This window comes from Chlorocebus sabaeus, chromosome 11 (assembly GCF_047675955.1).
Source record: "Chlorocebus sabaeus isolate Y175 chromosome 11, mChlSab1.0.hap1, whole genome shotgun sequence".
Classification (NCBI taxonomy): Eukaryota; Metazoa; Chordata; class Mammalia; order Primates; family Cercopithecidae; genus Chlorocebus; species Chlorocebus sabaeus.
The window spans coordinates 76,844,268-76,863,312 of NC_132914.1; the positions used below are offsets into that span (position 1 = coordinate 76,844,268).

The 19,045-nt window shown below is 36.3% G+C and overlaps 1 protein-coding gene across 2 annotated transcripts in view; it reads right to left on the bottom strand.

The window, feature by feature from the left end:
* The window catches only part of PAWR (pro-apoptotic WT1 regulator), a 90,743-nt gene that overhangs the window by 24,457 nt on the left and 47,241 nt on the right, over window positions 1-19,045 (bottom strand). For both annotated transcript variants that reach the window (XM_008004113.3, XM_073020967.1), the window contains 2 exons: window positions 13,105-13,236; window positions 5,071-5,105 (listed from right to left, as the gene is read on the bottom strand). In XM_008004113.3, coding sequence (XP_008002304.3) covers window positions 5,071-5,105; window positions 13,105-13,236 — 167 coding nt within the window. The remainder of the gene's footprint in view (window positions 1-5,070; window positions 5,106-13,104; window positions 13,237-19,045) is intronic.

Sequence of the window (19,045 nt, forward strand, 5' to 3'; positions counted from 1 at the left end):
TTTACCTAGCATTTCTGGTGAACAAAACTGTGTATAAGCAAAGGTGAAATTTGAGGTAGGGTCAAATTGTTCCCTATTAGGACCAATTTGCATTTCCAAAGCAAGCACTATAACAGAATTGACTTTGCAAGAAAATTCTGACCCCGAAGAAAAAGAATCATAGTCATCTTTTATCCAAATAAAGTAGACAGAAATTATGGGTCACCACAGCAGTGATAGTGAGGATTTCTGATATTTTCATGCTATACTTCATTTAAAAGGCAGAAATCACTCAGTTGATACTAGCCATTATTTAGAGAACTAAAAGGTGAAGATACTCATGTTACATTAGGTGAGGAGTAAACCAGAATGTAAAAGTGTACATCCATTATGCTCACGGTTATACATACAAAAAGCCTAAAAAAACAAACTGGAAGTAAAAAGTAAAAGCAATGTTAACAGTGCTTGACTTAGATTTTGGTAAGATTTTCTAATCCTAACTTTCTCTATTTCTTAAATCTTCTAGTGGGTATGCATTACTTTTTAAATGGAGAAAACAATGTTTAAGTTGTATAATGTTTCTATCTTGATCATATGCAGTAGTTGCAAAAAGTATTAAGGAAAGAAAAGTCCTGACGAAGTTACATGAATTATAAAACTATAATAATACTGTGAAACACTGCAGATATGAAATAGGGCTTAACATCAAAATTTTGGCTAAGATAAGGTTAATATTTTCTGACATTCATATCTTGATGTGTCTATGCTCTTTATAAAAACAAAAACTAGTAATATTTCCTTTCTGCTCAGATGGAATGTGGTAAAATAGTTCACTGAAGTAAACAAAGCCTTTTTCCTCATCTGTGAAAGACATGCCTGCCCTGGCTGTCACCTGATGAGGCTAACTATTAGGTAATGTATGTGAAAGTGCTTTAAAAACTACTAAACCTATTAAGGTTACTTGGAGGGGAGGGGGTAGGGAGAGAAGTGCTGAGAAGCACTTATTACTTTGCATAAATGTTGCTTAATAAAATAATACTGAATTAAGCATATTTGTGAAAACAAGAGCCAGTTAATAAATAACCGAATGGTAAAACACTGTTTGTCTCGTTTCCCCTGTTGTTTGTTTTATTTAGAGTTGGGATCTCACTGTCTCCCAAGCTGGAGTGAGGTGGCACCAATCATGGAAGACTCGGGGGCTCAAGTGAGCTTCCCATCTCACACCTCAGCCTCCACTGCAGCTAGGACTACAAGTGCTTACTACAAGCACCCAACTAATTTTTTTCTTTTTCTTTCTACTTTTTTAAGAGATGTTGTCTTGCTATGTTGCCCAAGCTGGTCTCAAATTTCTGGCCCTCAAGTAATCCTCCACCTTAGCCTTCTGAGTTGCTGGGATTACAGGCATGAGCCACTACACTAACTTCACCTGTTATTTATGAATAGTAAGTTGCATACCCTGGCTAATCCTGCCCTTTATAAGTCCTTAAGACTGTCTTGCCTTCTCTTCTCTTTTTTAAAAGTTTTTAACCAATGTACTATAAATTTACTTTCCAAATAAAAATTTTGTTAAGAAAATTACACATTGAGGCTAGGCACAGTGGCTCATGCCTCTAATCTGAGTACTCTGGGAGGCAGAGTTGGGAGGATCACTTGAGTTTGAGATCACCCTGGGAAACACGGAGAGATCCTGTCTCTACCAAAAATTAAAAAAAAAAAAAAAAAGAAAACAAAAAGAAAATTACACATTGAAAAAAAAAAACCCCACAAATTCATAACACCAATCCATCTTTACTAAATCTTGAGTTTCAGAAATTACATAACCCTCACCTCCAAATAGTTCCCTACAGTTAAACACATTTTTATAAGGAAAACCGGGAATATGTAAGACACATTCTACATAAGTCAATTCAAGTTTAAAAAACAGCATAATTAGACTGAGCATGTAACAGACTCAAGGCTAAAAGTGCACATTCTTATTTGTGAGAAAAATTAAGTATTTTAATTCATAACTTATAAGAGCATACACTCAAATGAATCTTCTGGGTGTCTGAACCTTCTAATGACTTTAAGAGTTATTTCTAGTTACATAAAATTTATATATATATTTATATATAAATCTTATATCTATATGTAAATCTTATATATTATATATTATATATTTATATAAATATACAATATATAATTTACATATTATATATAATTTCTCATGTTATTTGGTTTACTGAAAATATTTTCTATTTTCAGTTATATATATAAAAACTAAGCTACTAGGTTTACTGGAAATATTTTCTTACATGAGATGCCAAATTTCTTTTACTCTATTCTCCCTTTTCTTCATTCCCATTAGTCAGCAGACACCTTCACTAAGAAACATCTATTCTCCAGTCATTGCTATAACTTGCTGACAGATTAATGAAAATAACAAACTGTTGATATAAAATGTAACACACTTCTACTAGATAAGAGATAATTTCATATATAGACTCTAGGTTTTGTGGCTTTTTAAGTTTTTGTGTGTGTGTTTTTTTTCATTTTAGATGGCATTGAAATGGGAGCTCCAAACCAATAAAAAATGATGGGAAGTTTTAAGATATTTATAACAGTATTAAACAGGGGCAAATCTTTGAAAACTGAAAAGTAACAAACCACATGCTCTAGGCTATGAGAATACAAGTATGAAAAAAACAAACACATGGACATGTCACAAGTAATGGTCTCAAAAGTTTCACAAAAGTTTATACAAGAATAAGTTTGCCTTCTGATTTAACACAATGACATGTAAATAAAGCTTTTGATAGGATTTATAAAATTATTTCCCTCTTGATTCGAATTAAAGAACACAAATTTGAAAAGTGTCATTCGTAATTTAAGACTATGGTTTGATAAGAACTAAATGTGTAAGATCAATACAACAAACTTGTTAAGTTGCCACAGTTTATCTTTAGTCTCCAACTAAAAACTAATGCTTAAAAATTTTTGGTTTCAGAATGTGGTATGGGAACAGACCACATCAAGGCTATTTCATAATTATTTCTGGAAAAAGAAAAAGGATTTTTTTCCAGTTTAAGCTATTAATGGTAAACAAAAGGGCCGGGGTGCGGTGGCTTACGCCTGTAATCCCAGCACTTTGGGAGGCCGAGGCGGGCAGATCACAAGGTCAGGAGATAGAGACCATCCTGGCTAACACGGTGAAATCCCTTCTCTACTAAAAATACAAAAAAAGGCGTGGTGGCGGGCACCTGTAGTCCCAGCTACTCAGAAGGCTGAGGCAGGAGAATGGCGTGAACCCAGGAGGCAGAGCTTGCAGTGAGCCAAGATTGTGCCACTGCACTCCAGCCTGGGCAACAGAGCAAGACTCCGTCTCAAAAAAAAAAAAAAAAGGGCAAGCAAAAACAGGTTTTATTATACCTACATCAAAATTACCCAGAAATGAAAATAAAAGCAGTAACAGTAGTAAACGTACTGATTGTTTTCCCATGTGCCAGAAACTATTTCAGACTTACTTACTCTTGCTGATTATCTTGACCTTCTCATCTCTTTCTGTTGCTAATAAATACTGTAGCCCATGACAAAAATTAAATTTTATTTTTATATAACAGTGTAAAAATAGAGTATTGGTTAACGAATGTTTTATTTATAGCCTAATTATTTTAAACTCCAACATACAAATAGATGAAAATAAGGGTTTTACATGTATAAATCTAGGCAGGTGGTCTTACATAGTTAATAAAAATATGGGCTCTAGAGTCAGGTTGCCAGAATTCAAATCGATTTTACTGTTGACTAGGTTTTTAACCCCAGAAAAATTATTCTACTTATTTAACCTCACGTCTCTCATCTATAAAATGGAAATAAATATTATTCCTGCCTTATAAGATAATCATGAGAATTGAAAGAACTCTATGTAAAGCACTTTGGACATACTAAGTACTCAATAAGATTTATCATTCTAGGATTATTAGCACAAGTATGACCACATGCTTCTGCAACATTTATGGACTCAACAGGGAAGAAGTGAATATCCTAGACACCTCTACTTGTACCCAATTCTGATTTTCTTCCTATACATAAACATGCATGCACAAACACATTCTCTGGTAGAAGTGTTACTCATTGTGTACAGGTGGTGCAATGAGATCTGTGTCCTCCCAAAATTCGTATGTTGAAGCCATAACCTTCAATGAGATGGAGCCCTTGGGACATAATTGGGTTTAAATGAGGTCACGAGGATGAGACCCTCATGATGGGATTAGTTCCTTTATTAAGAAGGGACCTCAGAAAGCTTACTTGCACTCTTCCTCCCTCTTCCTCCCTTTCTCTTTCTCTCTGCCGTGTGAGGACACAGTGAGAAAGTGGCTACCTATAAGGCAGGAAGAGAATCCTCACCAGAACCTGACAATGGTGGACATGCAGCCTCCAGAAATATGAGAAAATAAATTTCTGTTGTTTAAAGCCATCAGTCTATGGTATTTTGTTATGGCACTCCAAGCTAACTAATACAGATGGGTCTACTTGTATTTTCAATGTTTAAATACATGAGAAATAGCAATTCAAGGCATTTATTTTGCAAAGTTCATCAACATTTATTTTTCAAAGACTGCGGCATGTCAGAGTAAGCCATGGTCAGGCAGACATTATACTCCTGCTTACAATGTAATTTATTTTTAAGAGCACAATAGTAAGTAAGGTTCGTTACTTTTCTTTTTTTTTTTTTTTCTTCAGACGGAGTCTCGCTCTGTCGCCCAGGCTGGAGTGCAGTGGCCGGATCTCAGCTCACTGCAAGCTCCGCCTCCCGGGTTCACGCCATTCTCCTGCCTCAGCCTCCCGAGTAGCTGGGACTACAGGCGCCCGCCACTGCGCCCGGCTAATTTTTTCTATTTTTAGAAGAGACGAGGTTTCACCATGGTCTCGATCTCCCGACCTTGTGATCCGCCCGCCTCGGCCTCCCAAAGTGCTGGGATTACAGGCGTGAGCCACCGCGCCTGGCCTCGTTACTTTTCAAAAAGCTACTTTAAACAGTTCTAGTTAAGTCAATGTCAGACAGATAGTACATTCATGCCTACAATATGTTTAAGTCATAAGGATTCTTACCTTTTATATCTGCCTGAAACTGTTCTAGGTGGCTCCTGTAAAGTAAAAATAATTACATATCAGTTTGAGTATGTATGTACACAATTACTGATTATATAAAATAGTTGATAGAGAATATCTAAATTTTTTTTTGAGACGGAGTCTTGCTCTGTCGCCCAGGCTAGAGGGCAGTGGCGCGATCCCGGCTCACTGCAAGCTCCGCCTCCCAGGTTCATGCCATTCTCCTGCCTTAGCCTCCCGAGTACCTAGGACTACAGGCGCCCGCCACCACGCCAGGCTAATTTTTTGTATTTTTTTAATAGAGACGGGGTTTCACCGTGTTTGCCAGGATGGTCTCGATCTCCTGACCTCGTGATCCACCTGCCTCGGCCTCCCAAAGCGCTGAGATTACAGGTGTGAGCCACCGCGCCCAGCCGAGAATATCTAATTTTTAAAAGACCAACTTGAAGCAATTACTGGTTTAAAAAATTCACATATTGCTGCTCAAACAAAACAGAAGTCTACATCTGATTTTTCAGTCCAAATCAATCACTTTTTTTAAATGATGTTTTTAATAAAGAAGTATTTTTAAAGCTCAGAAAATGGACAAGGCTGGGGACATCATTCATCACCCAGTCAGCTTAAATCCCTTTGAAAGTCAAGGGGCATTAAAAAGTACCACTATTATATTCTTTTTTTTTTTGAGACGGAGTTTCGCTCTTGTTGCCCAGGCTGGAGTGCAATGGTGCGATCTTGGCTCACTGCAACCTCCGCCTTCCGGGTTCAAGCGATTCTCCTGCCTCAGTCTCCTGAGTAGCTGGGATTACAGGCATATGCCACCATGTCCAGCTAATTTTGTATTTTTAATAGAGACGGGGTTTCTCCATGTTGGTCAGGTTGGTCTCAAACTCCTGACCTCAGGTGATCCACCCACCTCGGCCTCCCAAAGTGCTGGGATTACAAGTGTGAGCCACCATGCCCGGCCTTACAGTCTTTATATATCTCCCTTTGTCTTTTTTATGCCATCATTTTTCCTAAAACTTACAACTCACCATATGCATATAGTAATCAGTTCCTATTTTTAAAGACTATATATACAGCTAAAAATGGAAAGTGAAAAAGTACATTTTAATATTGTGCTGATTCTAAGCTACTAAAAAAAAGATTGTTGAAAGTTAACATTAACCATTGGGGTAGAAAAATTGTTACCTTGCAAATAACTAGGCAGTCATATCTCTGTTCAATCTTTTGACAGTCTAGGTTCTCCAAATACTTCTGCAGTTTCACTTTAATAAAACAGGTCAAAATCAAATGATGTCTTTAAAAATTGTTAACTTTTTTCCTAATTAATCATTAAGTTGCCAAGAGAAATCCTACAATTAAAGAAGTTCTCATCCAGTTAAAGCAAAAGAATACCTTTATAAGATAACCAGTTCCAGAGTAAAAGAGTAAATACTGACTGCATGATGCAATAAAAGACTAGCAATGTGGGGAACCAGTACAGCAAACCATATGATTAAGAGGAAGGATCAGATCAAATTTCCAAGCAGACAGGCTACTCAGCAGCTAGGAGACTATGGGTTTAACCTCTATCAGTGTCTACTTATCTCTAAAATGGAATAACAGTGCCTATTTTATTGGGTTATTGTGGAGATAAAATGACATAAGTGAGTAAAATTAGCACAGTCCCTTCCAAATAGGCTTTCAATTTCAATTTGATAGCTAAAACCAATATAAAACTAACTGGGATAAGGAAAAATCTTAATTGAATTTTCTGCATGGAATTTGAGTAAGTCTGTCTTAATTATTCCAAGTCAATAAATTCCCATTACAGAAGCCTATATTACTTAGTTTAATATAATTTTTGTCCCAATTTTTCATGTATATATCTTATATTCTAAGTAAAATGTAAGTGTCTGGCAGATAGGGACCCTCCACCAGCAATACCTTTCTTTCTCCCCCAAAACCCCAGTTCGCCTAGTATGCAATAAATATATACTGACAACTTAGGGAAATAACTTCCTTGGTAATCTACAGTTACAAAAAAGTACCACTTGGGAAATAATCAGCAGCAGGAAATAACCAGGTGACAAGATACTCGAGTGACTACGTATGTGGGTTTGACCCCACAAACAGGCTTAGTGCTGGGGAAGTCATGCCTTGACAGTTGATACAAAGACACTTTAACCATCCCTGAGCATCAGTTGTTCTTACAGCAGGACAACAACAAAACCTGGCAAGCAGACTTTAAAGAGTTTCTTATCTGCCTGTCATTAAGCAGATACCCACTAATCTGTACTTTTGATTAAGTAGATACCCACTAATCTGTAATTTTGTACCAAACATGTAAAAGAGATCCCCTATTTATTTAGATGGCTATTTAAATAAAGTAGAAAGAAATATTAAGCTTATGTATACTTACTCAAAGTATACCTTATTAAATGTGAATGATAATGATTCATACAGTAGTTTTTCCAGCTGGGCGCAGTGGCTCATATCTGTAATCCTAGCACTTTGGGAGGCCGAGGGGAGTGGATCACTTGAACCCAGAAGGTCAAAACCAGCCTAGGCAACATGGCGAAACTCTGTCTCTACATAAAATACAAAAATTAGCTGGGTGAAGTGGCATGCACCTGTAGTCCCAGCTACTCGGGAGGCTGAAGTGGGTGGACTGCTTGAACTCAGGAGGCACAGGTGGCAGTGAGCTGAGATCACACTACTATATTCCAGCCTGTGGAACAGAGCAAGACCACGTCTCAAAAAAAAAGGTTTCTCCCCTGCTAGTTTCACAAACAGTATTTGGATTAACATTTTACAAACAGCTTCTTTTATTAAATTCCCTGATATTACCCTACATGAACTAAACTAAGGCATATGATGTCTGTCTACACATACATGAGAAAAAATGCCAGAATCTCCAAAATAAAGTTCTGAAACAACACATATCATTTCTCTCACATCTCTCTCATTTGGGTTATATTTGAAATATCTCAGAACATGCCACATCAGCTTGATTGCCCAGACTGCCTGTTACTGAAATGGAGTCAGCAAAATTGCTAAATGAGAACAACCCTTACTAGATTTATTGATGTGTGGGTTACTGGTATATCAACTGAAATGGTACGAATAACTTGACAACAAACACTAATTTTTTTTTTTTTTTGAGATGGAGTCTCGCTCAGTCGCCTAGGCTGGAGTGCAGTGGCGTGATCTCGGCTCACTGCAAGTTCCACCTTCTGAGTTCATGCCATTCTCCTGCCTCAGCCTCCTAAGTAGCTGGGACTACAGGCGCCCGCCACCATGCCTGGCTAATTTTTTGTATTTTTAGTAGATACGGCGTTTCACCATTCACAGGATGGTCTCAATCTCCTGACCTTGTGATCCGCCCACCTCAGCCTCCCAAAGTGCTGGGATTACAGGTGTGAGCCACCACGCCCGGGCCAACAAACACTATTTCTGAGGCTTGAAATAGACATTTTCTGTAATATGGTAAAACTTAGAGTAACAGATATGTAGAGTAGAATTTTAACAAAAACAGAAATGTAAAATGGAGGGCATTTTCAGCAACCCTAAATTGCAGTGGCATTATAATAATTTCACACTTTGATCCAATTATAAATGACTTAAAAGTCAGTATCAGACAAGTTTTGACTTAAGTATACTAACCAGAAGTCATGTAAAAATATCAGATTTCTACATGTATCTACAGTTGTTCGGGTTTTTTTTTTTAAAAAAAACACTCAGTCACTTAAAACATACCTCAGTAAGTTTTACACAGTATTTTCCACACTGCTAGCTTGATGCAGTTGATAAAATTAGAACTTCCACATACTAGGTTGGTGCAAAAGTAACTGCGGTTTTGTCATTACAGTCATTCCATACTCAAGTCTGAGATATACAAATAATCAAAATTTAAGCTATACTTATTTCTAGTATATGGCTAGTATTTCAATAGTTAAGATTTTGAAGCACACAGACGACACTTAAGTTTATTCCTTATTGGTGGATTTGAATATGGTCTTTTATTAGAGATTATACATTTTGAAGCTAAATGTTATTTTATAATGATTCTTGTAATCAAAGTATAAACTTTAGGCAGGGCGCAGTGGCTCAAGCCTATAATCCCAGCAACTTTGGGAGGCCAATGCAGGCAGATCACCTAAGGTCTGGAATTGAAAACCAGCCTGGCCAACATGGTGAAACCCTGTCTCTACTAAAAATACAACAATTAGCCGGGCGTGGAGGCAAGTGCCTGTAATCACAGCTACTTGGGAGGCTGAGACAGGAGAATCACTTGAACCAAGGAGGCAGAGGTTGCAGTGAGCCGAGATCGTGCCACTGCACTCCAGACTCCATCTCAAAAAACAACAACAAAAAAAACTTTTAAAAGTAAAATGTTTCCCACACTGGATAGATTATATCAGTATGATTAGAGACTGGGAGGGGCTGTAGCCTTCTCATGCATGTTAAAAATGGGCAATTAAAGGTGGAGTTCAAAGTGATTTCTATATCCTGGCCACAAAAAGAAAACTGGGCATATCTTAAATTAGAAATGTTAGAGAGAGAAAAAAAATTAACCTATATAGTGCAGTGAAAGAATCCCTTATAATTTTTTAGCTTTATTTTTAATTGACAAATAATAATTATATATATGTATAAGGTTCAACGTGATATTTTTATTTCAATACATGTATATATTATGGAAGGATCAAATTACAGTAATTAGCATGTCCGTCTGATGTATTTTCGACGTCCCCTCCAAATCTCATGTTGAAATATAATCTCCAATGTTGGAGGTGGGGCCTGTTGGGAGGTGACTGGATCATGGGACTGGATTTCTCATGAATGGTTTAGCACCAATAAGATCTGGTTAAGAGTATGGGACCTGCCCCCTCTCTCTCTTGCTCCTGCTCCTATCATGTGATGTGCCTGCTTCCACTTTGCCTTCAGCCATGAGTAGCTCCCTGAGGGCCTCATGAGAAGCTGAGAAGATGCTGGTGCCATGCTTGTACAGCCTGTAGAACCTGTGAGGCAATTAAACCTCTTTTTCTTATAAATTACCCAATCTCAGGCATCTCTTTATAGCAATGCAAAGAACGGCCTATACAGATGACTTCAAATACTCATCACTTCTTTTTTTTTTTTCTTTTTTTGAAACACAGTCTCGCTCTGTCACCCAGGCTAGAGTGCAGTGGTGTGATCTCAGCTCACTGCAACCTCCGCCTCCAAGGTTCAAGTAATTCTTGTGCCTCAGCCTCTTGAGTAGCTGGGATTACAGGTGAACACCACCATGCTCAGCTAATTGTTGTATTTTTAGTAGAGACGGGGTTTTGCCATGTTGGCCACGCTGGTCTTGAACTTCTGGCATCAAGTGATCCACCCACTTCGGCCTCCCAGAGTGCTGGGATTACAGGCATGAGCCATTGCACCAGGCTCTTATCACTTCTTTCTGGTGAGAACATTTAAAATACTCAGCTATTTTGAAATATACATTATTATGAACTATAATCACCTTGCTGTGCAATAAAACAAATTATTCCTCCTATCTAACTGTAACTTTGCACCCACTGGCCAATGTTTCTCCTTTCTCCATCTACCTTAGCCTCTGATAATCACCATTCTACTCTCTACTTCTATGAGTTTGACTGTTTTGGATTCCACATATAAGTGAGATCACTGCAACAAAATGGATGAAGGCAGCGGACATTATGTTCACTGAAGTCCCTAATAATTTTAAAGAGGAAAATGCTTAACATTCTTACATGTTAGAACAAAATTCCACACAAATATAAATGTTACCTTAGACGTCTTAACTATATTTCTGTAGCCACAAAAATTTCTAGGCAAAGAAACAACTATATAATTTTTGGTACTTTAATAATTACTACTCCATACTAAATAGGGACAAAAAAATGAAGAAATACAGTAGTCCTTTTCCCTTTATCCAAGTTTTCACTTTCTACAGTTTCAGTTACCCATGGTCAACCCATGGGCATTAATAAAATTAAATTTTTAATATTGTGTTATTTAATAATTTTAATAAATTTAAATTATTATTTAAATTATAACTTAATTAAAATATTAAATGCAAAACTCAAAAAATAAAAAATTCATAAACTTTAAATTGTGAGTTGTCCTGACTAGCATGATGAAACTTGGTGCTGTCTTGCTCCATCTTGCCCAGGGCCTAATCGCTTTGTAAAACGTATCCACAGTGTCTATGCTCCCTACCTATTAGTCATTTGGGAGCCACCCTGGTTATCAGACTAACTGTTGTGGTATCCCAGTGACTGTGTTCAATTAACTTTTATTTAGTAATTGTCCCAAAGTACAAGAGTAGTGATGCTAGCAATTCTGATATGCCAAAGAGAGGCTATAAAGTGCTTCCCTTAAATGAAAAGGTAAAAATTCTCAACTTAACATTGAAAGAAAGAAAAATCATACCCTGAAGTTGCTAAGATTTATAAGAACAAATCTTCTATCCATGAAATATAAGGAAGGAAAAACAAATCTGTGCATAGTATAAATAGCGTTCAGTACTATCTATATTTCAGGCATCCATTGGAGGTCTTGGAACAGAACTCCCTTTGATAAGGGGTGACTGCTATACTAGTATCACTGAAACTGCTTGTAAAAAGTACAACTGTTAAGACTGGTACTGGTCTTAAAAGTTTCAAAGACTATGTAATTAGATCTCCCAAAAATCCTTAAGTCTGTTATACAACTGATCTCAAATATACTTGTTCTGAAATAATCTTCCTTGTAATGGGATGGTTTCTATTACTAAAGGGAAGGGGAAAGATCTACGTAGAACTGAGAAAATGTTGGCAAAGCACAAACTATTTTGTGTAAATTTAAATAAAACACTCTGCTTTATTCAAGCTTATAATGATCAATAAGGAAATCCCCATGAACAGAGTCTGCAGTGGCAGATCAGAACTTCCAACGTATAAACAAGTATAAAAGCATAGGTGAAATAAGATCAGACAAATATGAGCCCAGATGAATACAGCAAAGTAATACTGATGTTATTCAAATAATCCAGCGACAAAGCCACAGCCCTCAGTAAAATTATGGCATAACATGCTAACTGACCCTCAGGACTAACTTAAAATATCTATATTGGCATGCATAATTTAGTATGATATACTGCTGAAGATGACTGCAGAATAAAATTTCTCTAATGTATAACTGATAAAATGAAAAATAAGAGCTTTATCAAATTAATGAAGATTTTAAAAGGAAAAACTCATCCTTCCCCTTCCTTTCCTGAACAATTAAGTCCTAAAGCCATTAGGCAGGGCAGAGCAACGTGAGGAAACACAATGACTCAGATCAGGGTATCAGAATACGAGAATCTGCCATAAAGAAGAGCTGCCTAGCATAGAGAATTCAAGTCCGAGCAAACTAAGGAGACTGCCACATAGCAGAGCTCACTCACTCTGACCTAAGATATCAGAGCCTGAGCAGAATGAGAAAGATTTCTACAAAGCAGGGAAGGGAAGCCCTCATTCGTGAGGCAAGGTCAGAAAGGGAGTCTCATAAAGGGGTAGCCAGAGTCTCAGGTGGAATGTGAAGTTTACCTTCTCAGGAGGGTGGTTCAGAAAAGGGTGATAAGAGCTCTAGCACAGTAAAAAATATCTACCATCTCAGAGGCAGCCTGGCATGGGGTATTCTGTGCCAGAGCCCAGGCAAGATGAAGTGAATGTCCACATGGAGTGGCAGTCTGGCCTGGAGTTGCCAAAACCTAATCAAGTTGAGGAAGAGTCCCCATGGAGGAGCAATCCGACATGAGTTCTCCGAGTCTCAGCAGGAGTAAAGAGAGGCCCTACAGAACAGCCTGTCAAAGGATGCCCAAGCCGGAAAAGGGTGAAGAGAGTGTTCATGCTTAAGGTGAGCCCAACATGAGATGTCAGAACCCGCTTGTGATAAGGAAGGCATAAGTAGGAGGAAAGAAAGCAATGGGAGATATGTTACTACATACAACTCAACAGGCATATTTGAAAAATTGCCATTAAAATATATAGTGACTTCCTGGTATTTTTAAATACTCACCTGTAGCAGATAGGAACTGCCTGGATCTAGTAAGTTTACAGCTTCATTCTGCATAGTGTTCTGTTGTGTAATTGCATCTTCTCGTTTTCGCTCTTTCTGCCCTGCTTCATCATCTTCGTACTCATCTAAGCACTGAAAGAAAAAAAGTTTCCATTTTATTTCTACTATTAATAGACTGTTTTGATAGTACGTGAAAATACATTTTGATAGCATTAAAGAAATATTTGTGCATTCAGAAATTAGTTTGCACAATAAAAGCTTTTCTTCCAGCAATATGTACATTTAATTCCTATAAATTATCTGCTTAAAACTTATAGTTCCATAGCCACACTACTGCCAACAAATCTCTTCCCTGAACTTCAACCACCAGTGACAGGGTTTTCTTAAAGAAAGGTTCATTCATTCTTTTTCATTCATTCAATAAGTAAACTACGTCTACCTTAAGGCATTCTGCAGAAGGTAACAAAGGATACACTAAAGAAATGGAATTTATAATCTAGTAGGAAAGATAATACATATATAGATAGATAACTTAGGATAAAGGCCCGTTTTCTAGCTTTATATTCTATGAGCATATAAGGGAAGAGTATTTTTACCTGGAGAATTAGAAAAGACTATAAAAAACCTTGTAATTTAAAGAATGGTTACAATTTAAATGGTTTTTAATGGAATTGCAGATATATATAAAAAAGAATTACACGTAACAGCATATTGAAAAAGCTTACAAGAGAGGGTTGCTAAAAAACAGAATCAACACCAGAAATTATCTAACTCTACACTTTCTACATAAAAAAAAAAAAAAAAAAAAAAGAAACAAATCTCTATCCATTATACACACTATGGGTTGGGTTATCCGCTCCTTGCAACTGAATACATTCCTAACCAATACACTGCCCTAAAGGCTTCTGTGTGAGAACCCACGACCCCTCTCCAACAAACAAACAACAAAAAGAAAACCTCTCTGCAGAGACACCAAGGAACTGACCACAGCAAAGTATAACAGTATGGCAGTGAAGACAATAGCAATCAGACAAAAAAAAAAAAAAGGCTATGCAGAGAGAAGGAAACACTGAAGCTACTGTGCAAACCAAGAAGGTGCACTGGAATATTTGGAGATAGGAGGAACATATTGAAAGGGGTACCAAACTTGATAAAGACAAGGTCTACAATGGAGGACATGGAAGAAAGCATCTGTCTGAGATGGAGTCTTACAACATTAGGATGATACAGAGAAGTCGTCTGAGGACAGAAATGGAAAGGGCAAATGAAAGGAGCAAGCAGGTTGAGATTCACAGTTCTCCTGAAATTCAACAGACTGCTTATACGGTGTCACCTGGCCCTTGTCATATCAACCTGCCAAGAGTGGGGCTTGGGGAAACAACACAAAAAAATTATGATACTTCAGCTACTGTTACTGCTATGAGTTTAAACTGTTCTTGACTCTAACTAACCCAGGAGACTAGTGTCTTTTGCCAGGATACACAAGCTAACATGTTAGCCAGCAAGCGGGGTATGATCTCAAAGCCATCAGTTTTTGACAGAGGTGAGGATTCGAAAGGCATAGAGGGAACATAAATCATAGATAACCCAAGAAGTTTAGACTTCTCATTCCATAGCTTGGAATGATATTACAATGCTACAAAATTCCTTGGGATAAGAGCAAAATGATCAAAATTCTTTTTGGAAAGAACCTGAGTACAGCAATGCAGAGAACAGGAACAGGAATAAAAGTGAAAAGACTAGTTAAGTGACTAGTTAAATGACATAGGCAATTTTTATCCCATGAAAAATGATATCTCCTAAGTGGAAACAGAGTCAGTGAAAGAAATCTGGTATGCGACACCAAAGTGTTAAGAAATTAGTCTTCATTAGAAAAAAAATCTCTCTTAGGACTTTCAAAAACCTTCTCAAATCACTAGACAATATCTTGTTTAATGACAACATACCAGCAAAATTTAAAAGTAAAATCAGACTCAAAGCATTGATGTCCACTATCAACATAACTGTTAACATCATTCTGAAAGTGCTAGTTGATAAAATTACGTAAGAAGAATAGACAATTTTAACATCAGAAAGGAGGCAAAATTACCATCATTTTAGAGGAAATGATATTGTAAAAAACAAAAACATTTTAGAATTATGAGTTAAGATCTTTTTTCAGTAAATAAGCAAAAAATTTCCCAAAGTAACATCAATAGCCAGTTACAAAATTTTTAGTAACAACCATAAATAAACTAAAAAACAGTATGTGTATGAAGAAAGCTGTAAGACTTTACTGAGGAATACAAATTAAAACCTACACTGAAATTAAGAAAAACCTAGTATTGGGAAGGTGTCAATAGTCTCTTAACTCATAAATTAAAATTCCAATCAAAATCATGAAGAAATTTATTTGGAAAGTAGGGGTGCATCATCCAGAAGAAAAAATACGTGTCAAAAAATTTACTTTTTTAAAAAAGAGGTATGAAACCAAACACTCTAGTTAACGTTAAAATGTATAAAACTACAATAATAAAAATACCTCATAGAGGTCCTAGAACAGAAATAATAAAATAGCACAAAAGGCATTTTAAATCAAGGTGTTCCTTAAAAAAGGGGGGAGGTCATTTAATGAATAGTAGGAGAAGCAAAAGTATGAAATCTGGAAAAGAATAAAGAATGGTCTCATCTAGTCTTCCATTCTGTGAAAGAAATCACCACTCATTCTCCAGCACATGGACTCAAAAATCTCTCACCATAGGCTCCAACATCATTAGCTTAAAGTTGGAATTCTTAAATTATCATAGATTAATATAAACAGAAAGCAAAAGTTGAGGCAGGTAGCCATGAACTCCCAGAGCACTGGGATGCTATTTTATTTATCTTTGTTTTCATTTTCTGAGACCCAGCCCCACAACACTAACTTTCCCTCCTCTTGTCCCCTCAACAAATCTAGACTCCCTTACCAGCACATTAAAAGAAAAAAGAAAGGAAAAAACAAAATACTCAGTAAATGTTTCATAAAAGGATGAATGAGTTACCAAGATGAGACAAATCATCTTGGAGATAAACTGGGAGGTGAACTGTGATACCCGAAGTTAAAATTCTGAATGCTCTTTCCCATAGCAACACTATTATCCACTGAACTGGGAACCTATTCATCACACATAGTATTCCTATGGATACAGTATGTATCTAACATTCCAGGCAGCTTTTAGTATAGGGATTACTTGATGAATCACAACTTCCGTCCAAAATTCTGCTAGCAACCAATACAGTTCTTTTAATGACAAGCAACCTACAAATTCTTAAGCAATCTTTTCTAACTGGAATAAATACATCTGGAGGAAGAAGTTGGTGGAAATCATGAGAAATAAGAGAATTCCTGTATCTGCTATACTTAAGAGCAGAAGTGGATTCTCCTCATTCCTTTCTTTAGCTGCACAATAATTTTATTAAGTAGATATACCTACCATATTTTAATCAGAGCTTTATTGATGAACATAATACAGCTCATATTGGAGGCTAGAGTTTCAACATAAGAATTTGAGAGAGACAAAACTTAGTCCATTAATAACATAATAGCTGATCTTATTGGAACCAAAAATAAAACACTTGGAACCTGGAATGCAAAACATGGTTTCTGTTACAGCAAACTACTGTTGAGGTAACAGTCTTCAATACAAAGTCATTTTTACATTAGGATCAACAACTCAAAAAAACCCATACCAGCTCTTCATATGAGACTAAAGTTAATTACTATAATAGAAATTTTTTTTTTAATTGTTTAAGGCTTAAGACAGTGTCCTTATTTTTGGTTCCTGCTACATTCTTACATACCAATCAATTCATATTTTGTATTACAAAGGCAACTCTTGCTTTCAGGTAATTTTTGCACACTATTTTCTATACTATGTGACAAGAACCACTGTTTATCTTTGACTCACTAGTGCCTTCAATGTGTGTGGCATTTAGTAGCTACTTAAATATCAGAGGGAGGAAAGAAAAGAAGAAGGAAACTAAGTTAGATACTTATCAATTTATATAGTACCCTTAACTTTTATTTGCTTTAGTTTGGCACCCTGCCGATTATATGAATCAAAATATTTAATATTCAAAGAAGTAATGAAAATACACATAACAAATTTAAGGTACAACACAAACTTCTTATCACAGAGTATAAAAGTAGAAACCAAGAAAACCTTCAACGTCCAGGTATCCCCTGCCGTGAATGAGCATTTAAATGCTAATTGAAAGTACAAAGACAGCACTTGAAAGACATTTCAAAGCCTATATAAAATTGCCAAAATGTCCACTAGTAGAGTTTTTGAAACTAGCTAATTCTGATGTTTCAACAAGAAATTTTTACAAAAATTCCTCCCCCACCAAAAGCACAGCATTTACATACAAAACCTACTCTAAATCCTAGATAATCAGAAATCATCCACTGAACAGTCAGCTCATTTGGAGTTTATTCACATTCGTGGCTCTAATCTACAAAGGGAAAAGTAAAAGCAGAGTAAGCTAGAGCTATGTGAAAAGAGATACTCAAACATTTACCTGCTATTTTTCAGCTGTCAAGGAATACCAAAATTTTACATAGCAAAAATAAAACAATATGTAAATGTTTGGTTAGAATGTTAATATAAAAAATATTTCACTGACATTTGACTAAATAATTACTACGTGAACAAACATGAATTTTGGTCTACTATGTGTCATGCTGCTCTATAAATTCACACAAGTTAGTATGAAGCAAATGGTAAGACAATAACACTATTGATTCAGATGTGTCAAATCAAACATTAACATACAACAGTTGTTTAGAAGGGAAAACATTCCTTCAGTATAAATGTGCTTATTATGTGGTTCCTCTTCTTTGTAACTGAAATTTTAGATTTGTTTAAATTGCCAAAACCCGTTATCATTGGGTTTTGCTTTACTTTAAAGGACCCAGAGTTCTTGATTTCATCTCATAAGGACAGACCAAAACTTTTATAAGAAAGAGAGAAAACAAAATGTCTACATAAAACAAGTTAATTTTGTCTCAGTTTTGACATTTACTGAAAAATGCTCTTGTGCAGCGTAAGCCTTTTAAAGAATGATAATCATATGCCTTTCTCATTACATAGTTTGGATCAAATTATATGCCTAACAATTACAACCATGAAGTATTCATTTACATACCTCCCTTCAATGTTCAAAACACGTTACTGTTGACCCAGTCATCTAAGTGGAAGACTTAATTAGGACACTAGAAGACAAACACCCCATTTCTCTCTACCTCAGTTGCTTTCCTATTCCCTTTATCAAATAATCGGTACATAAGGAGTGCTGTGCTTCAGAAAGTTTTAAATAAAAACTTTTGTAATTAATTCTCTTTTTCAAAAAAATCTGTGGGCAAAGATAGAAAGCTTTGTGCTTTTTTATTTTGTTAGCAAAAAACATTTTCACATAAGGTAAAACTAAAAATCCAAGGTAAAGAAAATACAACTTTACTTGAAGTCTAAACTGAAACTAGGCTTTAAAATTCCCTTAGATTCTAAACAGGTTTGCACTTCCTTGTCCTAGGACCTAACCCTAAGATGGTTTCCAAACAACACACCAAAGTTCAGTGAACTCAGACACCTCAGACACTTCAAATTTCTGAGTGAAACAAAGTAATTTTAGGTAATCTGTAGAATACTGCATGAACCACTAACTCAACAGTCCACAGTTTCAAAATTAGATCCTATTACCCTTTCCATAGCATCACAGGTTTACAAAACTGAGTCTCTGTAATGTAAAAAAGAAGAATCATGCTCCCTTCACCCCCACCACAAAAAAAAAAAAATCAACGTGGAACAGGAAATGAGGGTAGAGCTTCTAATCGGATTCCAAGTTTTAAGAAGTTGTACAGTGTCCAAGAGATGCACACATCCCATTAGAAATTTTGATTACTTAAGAATGAAATAAAAATATT